Source organism: Podarcis filfolensis, assembly GCF_964270895.1.
Source record: "Podarcis filfolensis genome assembly, chromosome: 1".
NCBI classification, from domain to species: domain Eukaryota; kingdom Metazoa; phylum Chordata; class Lepidosauria; order Squamata; family Lacertidae; genus Podarcis; species Podarcis filfolensis.
The window spans coordinates 4520637-4533827 of NC_139604.1; the positions used below are offsets into that span (position 1 = coordinate 4520637).

The 13191-nt window shown below is 41.9% G+C and overlaps 2 protein-coding genes across 3 annotated transcripts in view; one reads left to right on the top strand and one right to left on the bottom strand.

Annotated features, from left to right (window-relative positions):
• RB1 (RB transcriptional corepressor 1) overlaps positions 1-13191 on the top strand; it is a 59859-nt gene that overhangs the window by 30585 nt on the left and 16083 nt on the right. For both annotated transcript variants that reach the window (XM_083628182.1, XM_083628183.1), the window contains exons 18-20: positions 6836-6954; positions 9548-9687; positions 11749-11894. In XM_083628182.1, coding sequence (XP_083484308.1) covers positions 6836-6954; positions 9548-9687; positions 11749-11894 — 405 coding nt within the window. The remainder of the gene's footprint in view (positions 1-6835; positions 6955-9547; positions 9688-11748; positions 11895-13191) is intronic.
• On the bottom strand, positions 216-2018 carry LPAR6 (lysophosphatidic acid receptor 6). The gene has a single exon (XM_083572075.1). It carries the CDS (start codon positions 1395-1397, stop codon positions 357-359), a length of 1041 nt encoding a protein of 346 aa, XP_083428201.1. The 5' UTR covers positions 1398-2018; the 3' UTR covers positions 216-356.

Here is a 13191-nt window from a genome sequence, read left to right on the forward strand (position 1 = left end):
ACAAATTTGCTACAAGAACATTGAAAATAAATGGGATTGATTATCTTGCCAAGTTAGGTTTTAAACTTGCAGTGCAGCCAGTGTTATGGTACGGTCACCTTTTCTGACGTAGAAAATAGAAAAAATAATGCAAGGTGAGTGAGAATCACTTTTTCAATAGGGATAATATTTGAAGCTTTTTCTCATTAGAACATAATTTATAAATTGTGAGAGGCTAGTTTTAAATAATTGCTTTAATCAATATAATCTTCATCGTTATATGTACAAGCGTACAAGCAACTCCTTATACAAAGAAACAAAATACCTACAGATTTTCTTAAAGGTTCATTCTGTCTCTCCCATTCTCTCGTGTCCATTTATATTGCAGATTCGCTGTCAAATATTCTTGTTTTTATGGTCTGGAGGCCATGTTGAACGAATCTGTCAGAACCCTTAGTTTCAGGGAATCGATTATCATCTCTTCTAGTCGACCAGCTCTTCATTTTTATTGAATTTTGAATAGTCTCTGAAGTAAAATAATAAACTATGGGGTCAAAGCAACAGTTTGAAACTGCAATACATAGAGTGATTGGATACATAGTCCTGACAGCAGCAACTACTGAACAGTTCATCCACGTTTGTGTTCTGATCAGGGAATAGAGTATTAGGGTAATGTTATATGGCACAAAACAGAAACAGAAAATCAGCAAATGAACAAAAATCATTTTAAGGACTTTTTTTTTGCTTAATTTATTCCGACTTAGTGTAGCTGGCTTATTTAAAGTTCTTAAAACCATTGTGGAGCAAGTAACATTCAATATCAGTGGAATTAAAAACCCTACAATTTCAATGAAAATTATAATCCTTGAAAGATAGGTCTTCCAAATTTTTTCAGGGAAGTTTTCAAAGCATGTCCTTTGGGGGAGTCCTTCCAGGCTGACATGAACATTGGTGGATTGGAAAAAGCTTGCTGGAATGCTTCCTCCTATCACAGTTATCCAGACCGCAGCGCAGATGATCTTGGCATTTCTTCTTGTTCGAATAGCCTTAGATCGAAAGGGGTGTACGATAGCTAAAAAACGGTCAATGCTTATGCTAGTCAAAAAGAAAATGCTTCCGTACATGTTTATATAGAAGAGTGTGACCGAAATCCTGCAAAGTATGTCTCCAAATGGCCAGTCTTTGGATGCAAAGTAATAAATCCTGAAGGGTAAGGTGAAAACGAAAAGTAGGTCTGATATTGCTAAGTTAAGCATATAAGTGGTTGTTTCATTTCGTACTTTCAATACGCAGGTGAAAATGTATATAGCAACGCAATTGGATATTAAACCAAGAACAAATACCATACTAAACATGCATCCGTACAAAGTATACTTGAAGGAGTCTTCAGCAGAACAGTTAGAGCTTAGCATTGTCATGCAATGAACTGCTAAAACTAGCTGCTTCTTCAGTCAAGCCGTACCTTGTATTTTGTTGTAGTCTCCGTGAAATCCTCAGATGGTGCGTAAAACCAGTCCTTGAGTGATTTCATATGGGTCCAGCTTGACTTTGAAACTTCACAGCTGAATTTCAGTATTAAACAGAGAAGATACCATTCTGCTGGTCACTGGCAAATAATTATTTTCTTCCAAATGCCGTAGTAGTTCTGGATGATAGGGAGCATCTCCTCATCCACAATGAAGGTGTAATTAAGCTTAGCTTCTTCACATATTTCTGTAGAGGTTGATCCTTCCTGTGGTGCTGTAGAAAGTACTTCAGATAAATCCGTTTCAAAGTTATGTTCTGAGTTAGGTGGGAACAGACTTCTTGTGTTAGCAGTATGCTAGCATTTTTCTTTCCTTCGTGCTGTTGAGTAAGTTCTGACCCCACAGGGTAGAAAGCAAGCCAGAGAATAAAATTCCTAAGCAAGTATTTTCTTGCTGATCTTAAGCTCTCCCCGCAGCTGCCAATTAAATGGTGTCTTTGCTTGTTCAGAGAAGGCAAACTAAAGAGCACGCAAACCCAAGCCCCACCCATGCTTACTCAGCTTGCTAAATGACATGGCAGGAAGAGGAGGCTGGGCTTCAGAAAGGAAGGGTTCTTAAGGAAAAGTATTTTTTTTAACCTTCCATGCCAGAAATGTATTTGAACTGAGAGCCATGCAAACGATGACTGCCTGGCTCAGAGTGGCAGATCAAAACCTTATTAATACTTTTAAAAGTTAGGTGTGTCTTAGGAAGTATAATTAAGTAAGCAGTTTTTAGTTACATTTCATTTTTTATTTCTATGGCTGTCTACCATTTTAATTAATCATTCTGTTGATTGATCTGTTATTAGGTTTAAATATAAGTGAATTTCCATTTTAAATGCTCAGTGTAGGTGTTGGGGGACATTGCAAGAAATGTAAGAACTTGCAGAGTTGCTTAGAAGTCATCTTTAACGTTTTCTTTTTCCATTCTCTGTTATAGTAACTCAAAAATCAAAATAGTAATTTTCTCTCTCTATTTTTAGATTACACTGAAATGCCATATCTTTTTTTACCTCTTGACGGTAAAGTCAATCACAGTGTTTCCTTTCAGAGGAAACGCCCAATAGTAGAGAAATGAAACAGAAAGCGCTGTATTCCTCTAAGGTGTCCAGCTGTTCCACATGCTTTCAGGCCCTTGCTACCAGAGAATGCATTCATAAATGAATCAGGCCAGCATAGGTAACCCTCCGCAATCCAAAGTGCAAAGCAAGCATTAGAAGGTAGTTTAGAAAGCATCCACTTTTGAGAAGAGATCGCTCTGAGGTTCTGGTCCTAAAGACAAGTTGTCAGTGCTTGATAGAACACAATTACAAAGCTACATAAATGTATGTTACTACAATATGCAATGGACCTTTAGAAAGCATTTTCCCACTGTGAACTCACCCATCCCTTAAATACCTTTCTCACCACTATGTATGTATATCTCTGCTGCTTTGCACCCTAATTTCAAGTACGATTTCTTGGGAAATGATTCCAGTTTCTGGGATATATCAACTCTAAAAAGGGCATGTGTGAAAGGCTGGCTAAATTTAACCCTATATATGTTATTGTGATTTTAATATGCTGTGTTAATCTTCCAGTGAAATTAATCTTGGGTGACTCTAAAAACAGATTGCATTAGTGAAAATTGGTGATGATATTTGAATGGAATGTTTAATAAGAGATCAACTTCATCAGTATTATCCCTCCAATGTAATTTAGCAGCAACTGTTCTACAGACTTCAGCAAAGAAGTGGGACTGCAGAGCTTCTCCATCGGTTAACCTAAGAGGCCAGGAACTTTTGGCTCTTCCACTCTTTGAATTTTTTCCATTCCAGCTGGTCAATACAATAATTCTGTAACTTAGAAGTAGTGCCTGAGTTTGCTTTCTCCCCCCTCCGTACCAATGCCTGTTTCTTTTGTGTCATAATTTATGGCAGGAACTCAGCTTTCTTTCTTTCTTTCTTTCTTTCTTTCTTTCTTTCTTTCTTTCTTTCTTTCTTTCTTTCTTTCTTTCTTTTGTAAATTTATGCCCCAATGTTCCTCCCATACAAGCCCAGGGTGGCAAACTACAAAATTGAGCTCTACAACAGCCTATTTAGAAACACCTAAAAGCAACCCCAAACCTTCACAGTTGCTAATTTCAAGGCTGTCAACCATCTAATGGCAAGGTGATAAAAAATGTTTTTAAATTTCTTCTAAAAATCTCTGATAGACACACCTCACCAGGGAGGTCATTACGCAAACAGGGAACCACTACAGAGAAGGTTGTGCCATGGGTCAGTCCAGCTGGACAACAATCAGAGGTGGCACCACCAAGAGGGCCTCCCCTGCCAACCATGGGGCCCAAGATGCTTGGTTTTGGGGGAGTCCTTTAAGTACTTGGTCCCAAACCATTTGGCATTGTATGCTAGGACTAGCATCTTGAATTGGACTAGTGTGGGGCCTGGTGGCTGGTGGCTTCATCAGGCTGCCCCGTTTACCAGCCTGGCAGCCACATGCTGCACTAGTTGTGTCTTCAATGGCAGCCCCCCCTCTGGAGCACATTGCAGGCTCAATGGGAGGCCCCTAGACCATGAGCAGCAGAGGTCAAGCTGTCTCGGTCCAGGAGTGGCTAGAGCTGGCAAACCAGCCTGAGCTGGGCCTAAGCACTCCCAGCCACAGAAGACTCAAGTGACAAGTTGGAACCCTGGACTACTAATAGTAGTAGCAAACTATTTTGAAAGCATTTTTTCAGCTGAAGAGGGGTGCAAAAAAATGGTTTAAATTGTGTTCTTGGTCCTTCTAATCCTACTTCCATAACTCCTTGTTGGTGTGAAGAGAGTAAGAATGTCCTCAAAACACAGGACTTAGTGATGTACCTTTAAAAAACAACAACAACAACAAAAACTTTGGGGGATTTTAATTTGGGAGGAGTTTGACTTGTATCCTAAGATAAATTTCTGAAGTAAGTGCCTTAAGCTCAGTAAGCTCAGTTCACGGAAAGACAGTTCTTCTTTCCTTCTATGAACTGCCTTAATGGTGTAATCTTTTGTGCCTCCTCAGAAGGAAATGCCAAGAGTTCTGTGGGATTTATTGCCAGGTAAATGTGCATATGATTGCAATCTTAAGACTATCCCCGCTGACCTTTCAGTGAGCCCCCCCTTGACATTTTTTTTATGGGTGGACATTCATAGACTGATTGTGCTGTCCACTTGTGCTGTGTGAGAGACAGACAAGGGCTTGCATTTCAGCATCAGAAAAATGTAAAGTTTGCAAAATATAATGATCATTTATTCCTTTTTGCATTTTCTTCCTGAACCTAATCGGAAAGACTATTCCTGATGTTCTCAGCTGACATCCCGAGGCTTTTATTTCAGTAGGAATTGTTTGATTTAGAGGACAGAATAATATTCAGTCTTGTGTTTTGTGGCCAAGCTACCTTGGGCCTTAGGAACTGAACATTTCTTTTAAAATTGTCAATAATTTGGCAGTCTTACTTGCAAGCATAGGTAGTGGTTAAAGTGCATTGTTAGGATTCTTTTTGTCTCCTTAAAGGACTTCATGGGTTAGAAGAGTGAAGAAGAGGGGCATGCAAGTAAGATGTGGGTTTTCCTCCTGTGTGTGTCCTGGAGTGAGCCACTTACTAATCTGTATTTTCCTTATCTATTAACTTTGGCTATATTTACCTAACTGAGCTGAGACTCACAGGTTTACTCAAGTGGAACTCTGAATTGGACTACTTTGCAGTCAAATGTTGTCCTGTAACAGAAGGTTTTCCGAAAATATCCCATAACTTAAACAATTTCTTTAAAGTAAATCATGTTTAAAATAATGTGTAATTTGGCACCCTAAAGTGTTACTTAAAGGCTTTGAAAAGGAATCTAAGATAATGAAGTTTACACAAAACCCCCATCAAGTAATATTTTCTGTAGTTAGAAGTGCATAGAATGGGTGTACAGAGTCCTGTTTTATGGGCGTGATAGTGGACTCTGCATTATTCCTCTAAAAGGCTTTTCTACAAACTGCAAAAGGTCTCTGCTTCAGTCCCTTTTGTCTCTAGGTAGCTGAGAGGGTTTCTGTCTGCAACCCTTGGTGGAATTATTTACTTACTTAACTAAATACTTCAGCTTTGTTAGTCGGAAGTAAATCATATTTCAATGGAAGTTACTTCCAGGTAACATTAGAGGCTGCATGAAGAGGCAGCAGTTTCACTGTTGAACCTCCCTGGCTGCTACAGAAAGAAGCTGCATTGCCCATTCAGAGTCACGAGGCAGCGTCTCGCCATCATGAAATGAGCCTGGCTTGTGATTTCCTTTCAGAAGTTCCTGCTTCAAACACGAGGAACTTGAACAGTTCCTCGTTTAACAGGAAGTTAATGGTGCATTTTAAAATAGCTAAAACATTGAGCCGGGTTCTCTTCAGATACAGCATTCTTCTGCATTTGTCACATACTGGTTGAACCGTCAGTCCACCATTACAAAGAAATAAAGAATTGTTTGAAAATAGTTTTTAGTATTTACCTGTCTTGGTTCTTAACTGAAAGGTTGGAAGGGAGCAGCTTGAGAAAACGAATGCTTCCAGTAATTCTGTATTTCTGATGGGCAGCCAGACCAGTTAGAGTTTAGTGAAATCGCCAAGTTCTATCAGGTTCCATGTTCATAAGTGTATTGTTCTAGCCAAAGGCCATGACAAACCTGTAGCAATAATACAGACCATACAACCATAATAGAAGCCAACATCCATGATGAAAGAGAGAAGATGCCTGAGACACAAACAAGATTAAATCTAGGTTGATTTCAGATCAACCCCCCCTTATCACCCAAACAACGTACAGCTATTTTATCTAAAGCTTTTTTCCTGATTTGTTTTGCAGCTTGGCCATAGACAGCAGCTCTGTGTATTACAAAGCTATTATTGTCACTCAAACTCAACCGTTTATGCTGAGGCGCACCTGCTTGCTTATGCAAATAATGATTTCAGGAAGCGATATAAGGGCGAGGCTAACAGATAAGGAGTGATTTCTTCCACCTGAGATTACAATCTAAATGCATGTTTACTGTTGTAGTAGACCTTGTCTTTTCTAGTTATTTTCAGCTATTTAAAAACTTAAGAGAACTCCAGTACAGTGGTACCTTGGGTTAAGAACTGAATTCGTTCCGGAGATCCGTTCTTAACCTGAAACTGTTCTTAACCTGAAGCACCACTTTAGCTAATGGGGCCTCCTGCTGCTGCTGCGCCGCCAGAGCACGATTTCTGTTCTCATCCTGAAGCAAAGTTCTTAACCCAAGGTACTATTTCTGGGTTAGTGGAGTCTGTAACCTGAAGCGTCTGTAACTCGAGGTACCACAGTAACTAATCAGATTCTTATGCCACTGGCTTTTGTTTTAGGATTCACCATTATTTGAGCTCATAAAGCAGTCCAAGGAGCGAGGTGGGCAGCCTGACCAGTCTGAACCTCCCAGCTGTTTCACTCAGCCTCTTCAGCATAACCACACTGCTGCAGACCTGTAAGTAAAATTATGGACAGAGTCCTATGAGAATATAAAGATACTCACTTGGTCCATTGACCCTTTGCCTACTCTGACTGGAAGCAAGTCATCTACTCCATTTAAGTTCACAGACGTAGGCAGTGATCACATATGAGATAGCATCTCCATGGGGTCCCCACAGGGAGCCCCTTTTCCCAACTGAGCTGGCCAACCCGCCACTACTGTTCGGAGATGGAGACCGTCTGACCAAGGGGTTCCACACATTGGCAACCTTGAGATTGCATTACTGCAGCGGTAGGGCATGTTGAACTTTTCAACTTTCAAAGTTCAAAATTGAGTTGCAGTGGGACGCGGGTGGCGCTGTGGGTTAAACCACAGAGCCTAGGACTTGCCGATCAGAAGGTCAGCGGTTCAAATCCCCGCAATGACGGGGTGAGCTCCCGTTGCTCGGTCCCTGCTCCTGCCAACCTAGCAGTTCAAAAGCATGTCAAAGTGCAAGTAGATAAATAGGTACCGCTCTGGCGGGAAGGTAAACGGCATTTCTGTGCGCTGCTCTGGTTTGCCAGAAGCGGCTTAGTCATGCTGGCCACATGACCCGGAAGCTGTACGCCGGCTCCCTCAGCCAGTAAAGCAAGATGAGCGCTGCAACCCCAGAGTCAGTCACGACTGGGCCTAAGGTCAGGGGTCCCTTTACCTTTACTTAAAAAGTTGTAACGTGACTTGGGAATTCAAAATATATGTTGGTTAAATTAATATAATTTAGTTTTGCTCAGTAAGTAAAATGTGTGTAAAATTTCATAGAAATAATAGAAATGACTGCCACATGCTTGCAGTTACAGATGAGATCTGGAGTACCTTATTGTTTTGTGAAAGAGCTTTAATAGAATTTTATGAAGAGAGAGAGTGTCCCTCACTTGTTCTGTTAGTGCCTCATGGCCCAGGGAGTTGGTTCTCTGAGAGCCTCCCTTGAGCAGTGTCTCCAGGGCTTCCTCTGTCTTCAGGCAGGAGGAGGGAAGCTCCTCCAGTTGCTTCAGTCCAGGGTGTCTGTCTGGCCTCAGTGCCCACCCATGTCAAAGATTTCTTGGAGAAGCTACACTTATTTCTCCACTAAGAGTACACAGATCCCCTACATGGCAGTTACACACAATACTCAACACTTTCACCACGGGTGTAGCCAGGATTGGGGGGACAGGCATTATTGGGGGGGGGAGCAGAACTGAGTTATCTGTGATACAATCTGTCAGTTAATTATTTTTATTTATTTGCTTGACTTGGGGGGGCTGCCTCTCCGGCTATGTCCATGTATTTCACTAAACTCATTTGAGTCACTGTGTGGAACTGCTCTGCTTCTGTCCTTCAAGACACCTTTTCTGAGTGCTATGGCATTGGCGCAAGGAGCATCTGCATTCAGTGCGTTATCCATCAGTAAAGATCTATGTCCAGTCCACAGTGACTGTGACTCTAAGGATTTGCTTCAAGATAATAACAATAGATTCCTGTTTTCCACCGAGAACAGGAGTCAGTGCCGCCTTCCTGATGTCTCCATGCTCTCTCCCCTGAGCAGGCAAGGGGCACCGTAGGTGTCTGTAGAACTCTGTGCGCGCACACAGGCACACAGTCATTTCACATTTTCATCCTCGCTCCGAGGCAAAGGCCTTGAAGGGGCTGCTTGGGAAGCTGTGGTGTGCCAGGCTCCTTATCTTGGGCCTCCTGTGGGGCTCACAGCACATTCCACAAAGCAGCAGCTGCAACTGCAGCCTTCATTACCATTACCGATATTCAGGACATTTCCAGGGCAGCTCTCTGGGGCTCCAGTGCCCACATTTACGAGACACTACAGAGTGGGTCTACATGCATCAGTTGTGGTGGTCTTTGTTTTTCTGCCTCAGGGAATGGTGTTTTGATTCCCACCCTTTGTCCCTACAGGCCCTGGTACATTGCACAGTCGCATTTTGCTAGGAAAATGGAACACTGACCATGCACTCACCAAATGGTACTTACCATGCAAGGGGGCCAACTTGAATAAAATTTTGGGACACTCAGGGAAGCCCCACCCTCCGTAACTGATCACAAGACATAGTGTATGCACACCATTTGAATAGTGATGCCCATCAACTTTGGGGGAGCCTATCCCCTCAAATATTTTAGGGGGGGGCTGAAGGGACCTTGGCCCCTAGGAGTTGGCTCCCAAGTTACTGTGAATGCAGCTTACCCAGCAGAATAAGTGTGATAACAACCAGCAGACCCTGCATACAAACTGCTCCAAGCCTCATGCAGCAGTCACTGAAGGATGGGGCATTCCTACCCTCAAGAGAGTTACATTAGAGGCCCTGTTTTTTTACTAGTTTTTCCATGCTATATTCTGTATATGTATTATTTCCACATGTTATCTGTGATCTTGGAGGAGCTTCCGTCTAGCTTGGGCGTGACAGTAAGCCTGGGGAGGAGCAATGGAGGAAGTGATGAAGTTTAGCCACATGTTTCCTGCCTGGAGCAAGTGGGAGGATATAGTTAGCCCCCAGCAGGCTCACTTGCTTATTCTGCAAGAAATGTTCCATTCATGGTTCGCATCCAGTGTTCCATTCTTGTTGATTTTGTGTTGTTTCCATAGGTACCTGTCCCCAACAAAATCTCCCAAGAAAAAGGTGTCTTCCGCTTCAGTATATCCTCCTCCAGATGGTCAACACGCATTGGCAAACCATCCTCAAAAACCTTATAAATCTACTTCTCTCTCACTGTTTTACAAAAAAGGTTGGTGTTGTGTCCGTGTGACACTTTTTTATTTTCAGGCATTGGGCAGAATCCACTGCGACAGGATTCCACCTTTCTCTCCCTCCCATGACTGCCACCTTTGCACCCCAGAAAGCTGCTCCAGAAGGTCTTCCTTCCATGAGCTTGTAAAGGGCTGCAAGGGGAGGGCAAGAAAGCGGCAGGAGTGGAATTCTGTTCTGCTCCTACCTGGGCAGCAGCAATGGCTGCCTCACTTGGATCTTCTGTATTCCATTACAGACATAATCAAGAGAAAGGGAAGGAATGCCGTCAGGAGCAGGGAGGGGAGGGAATGAGTTTCAGTCCTGAACATTTGAGGAAGATTGGCAATTCATAATAATGGAGAAATAAATACTGTTGCTTGCAAAGAACTGCATGCAGCGTTCTGCAGATCTTTTGGCTGCAGCAACTTGTGTTCCTCAAAGCTTCCTAGGAGTGAAAGGATGTGGTAGATCTGTAACTCCTATCAGTAAGCAGAAATTCTTTTTGCTTATGCAGTGGGCACTCATGATGCAAGCATATATATTTGGAAACTGCAGAACACTGATCCTTATCTCTCTTTTATTGCAGTTTAAAAATAGTCCCGATGGATATTTATCTTTTAGCATTCTTTTATTAAAAGAATGCTGTTGTAGTGCAGTTAATTTTGAATCATCTTGTAGCTAGTGCAAACAGGACAGAACTCCTATAGCAGAATATTAATACATTAGAATAGATTTAAAGGTTATCAAAGAAAGAAACTGAGCAAGAATCAAAGTTATTGTGTGTTAAAATACCTTTATTATTCAGATTCATACAGTATCTTAGGCTTCACTTGTCCCCATTAACATTAGTAGCATAAAAAACAGCAACAAGGAAAGACTCAGCAAACTATTGGGGAGACTTTTTTTATGTAAACAAAATCTAATGGAAAATATCCAAGACCTAATAGTTGGATAACCATGTAATGGTTAGTATGGCAGACGTGAGACTGTCTCTGTTCCATTTCCTTCAAATCAGACACAGCTTAAGATCTCTTGAGCAAAAACGTTAATCAGAATTTGAAACTTGCATAAGAGGTTCTTCACAGAACCTTATTAGCAAATTTCACCATTTATTAAAAATTGAGCAGCTTTCTTTTCATTTAGAAAGAAATGGAATAAAGACTTTGTTCAAGATATAGACTGGATATCAGTATTTAAACATATTCCAACAAATTTAACCCATGCCTATCAAAGGAAAAAGTTAATGCAGTATACCAAAGGCATCTAAATCTGCATAAATTCAGTATGGTTTATACTTCTGATATTTGTTAATTATTATGTCCATTCATGAACATTTTGGCTCCTGAATGACGAAAACCCAGGAGTAAGTGCTCCGGTTTTCGAACATTACTCGGAACACGAACGTTCAACACGGCTTCCGCTGTGCAGAAACCTAGCTGTCAGGCAATCAGAAGCCATGTCTCTGAAGCCGAACGGACTTCCAGAACGGATTATATTCAAGTTCCAAGGTACCACTGGACTGGACTGATACTTGGCAAATTATATAATAGCACCTTCCCTCTGTATCTGAAAGAAATCCTGATGGGTAATTTAAAAGGAGAAATAGAATTAAATGATTTATAGCTAGTTCTTACATTATTTTCAGGGGCAAAAACATATTGCCAAATACTGGAAATTAGATTTAAACCTGCAAATATTAAATATCCGACTGGCTGGTTAATAGCTGAGAAACAACCATTTTAATGAACTCTACAACACACATGCATTATAATACAGTAAATATTCTTAAACCCAAAGCCGCATAATTTCTTTAAAACAAGAGTAGATGCATCAAAAGCAGATCTATTTTTCTGAGCTGTTCACTTCTGTACATACCATGCTCTGCTCAAAAGTGCAAAATGCAACAATGCATTTGAGAAATGCTGTAGGGTTGGCAAATAGGCTGTTGGCTGGAACTTGGTTCCATTTAAAATCACAGTGCTTTGCTTTAAATTTCTGCAACACTAAATATTATGTGACAAGCAGTGATTTGAAGATGATTCTCCTCTCTCCTCTCTAGTGCATTGGCTGGCTTATATGCGATTGAAAAACTTATGTTCGCGTCTTCTGTCTGATCACCCTGAACTTGAACATTTGATCTGGACACTCTTTCATCACACACTGCAAAATGAATATGAACTTATGAAAGACCGGCACTTAGACCAGGTAATGAGTCTGGCGGGTGTGAGCTGATTTCAGCCTTGTGTAGCTTACGCTTCTTTCTTTTTTTAGCTTCTCCATGGTTCAGAAACGTTGTACGAAATTTGCAAAGTAAGTAGTGTTTCTCAATCTTCTCCACACAGAGGACCGACCACTTGCTTGTTCTTCCTCTTGCTTCAGACATAGCTGAAGATACATTTACTATTATTTTTAACTTCCCTTGCAAGTCTTGAGCTCATTCTGAGTTTTAGCCTGACCGTCACCCTACAACTGTTAGCTACTCATGTATACTCCTCCTTAGTGATTTCCTCTTTCTTCCACTTCTTATACACACCCTTCTTAAATCTTAGCTCATCTGCAAGCTCCTTTTGCAACCACACACTTCTGTTTCCTTGTGGCACTGACGTAAAAGAGTAATAGAGATGGATTCATTTAGCTTCTGGATGGCACCCCCCTCCCCCAACAGCTTCATGCAGTTGTTGAATAGCATTGGTTAGAAACAGAGCACTGTGGAACATCATGGTACATATACCTTAAATGCCTTAAGCTGACTGTGCCCCTCAGCACTATCCTCTAGGATTTAACTCCTAGGTAAGAGCAGAGCCTCTGTAATAAATGCCATCATCCCAGACAGGAAATCCAGAAGGATACCAAAGCAATAGATTGGCCCCCCTCCACATATTTTGCCGTTTGTAGGTTGTCCACCTTGGAATTTGGAAGTTTCATTGGGAAACCTTCACCTTAAAATAGATTCGAAGGGGTCCAAATAATTACTTTCTTCCAATAGTGGGTTTTTTCAGTTTTTTAAAATTAATGCTATATTGCAGACATGCCCAACGCATCGATTGTGATTGACCAATCGATCACAGGATGAATTCTGGTCGATCACCCTGCCCTTGTTTGGTGTGTCCGTCATCGGAAGAGGGGTGGAATCTTTGCGATGGATGAGGGCTCATTTGGCTGCCTCAGGATTTGCGCCTCTCTTTGGGTTGTGCAGTCAGGTGGCGGGTGTGCGAGAGAGGGAGCCGGGCAGGTCTCTTTCCCTCTCTGCCCACTGGCCCCCCCTCCACCTGAGACAGCGCTGGTGACTCTGAGGCGGCGGCAGAGCAAGAGCAGACGTCTCAGGGAGGTGGTGGCCTTTGCTGCCGCTGCCGCGCTGGAGAGAGCAAGGCAAAGAGGGTTCCCCCACCCTCCCTTCCCCCCAGCCATGTGCCCTTGTTTGGGGTCCCCACATTTACCACTGCTCCCCACCGCCTGCCCTGTTATTCCCAATGTTACTCCAAGTTGGCAACCCGTTTTCCCT

Bases quoted from the DNA above. Each gene is read 5' to 3' on its own strand.
- LPAR6 (XM_083572075.1), bottom strand. From the start codon at position 1,397: ATGACAATGCTAAGCTCTAACTGTTCTGCTGAAGACTCCTTCAAGTAT.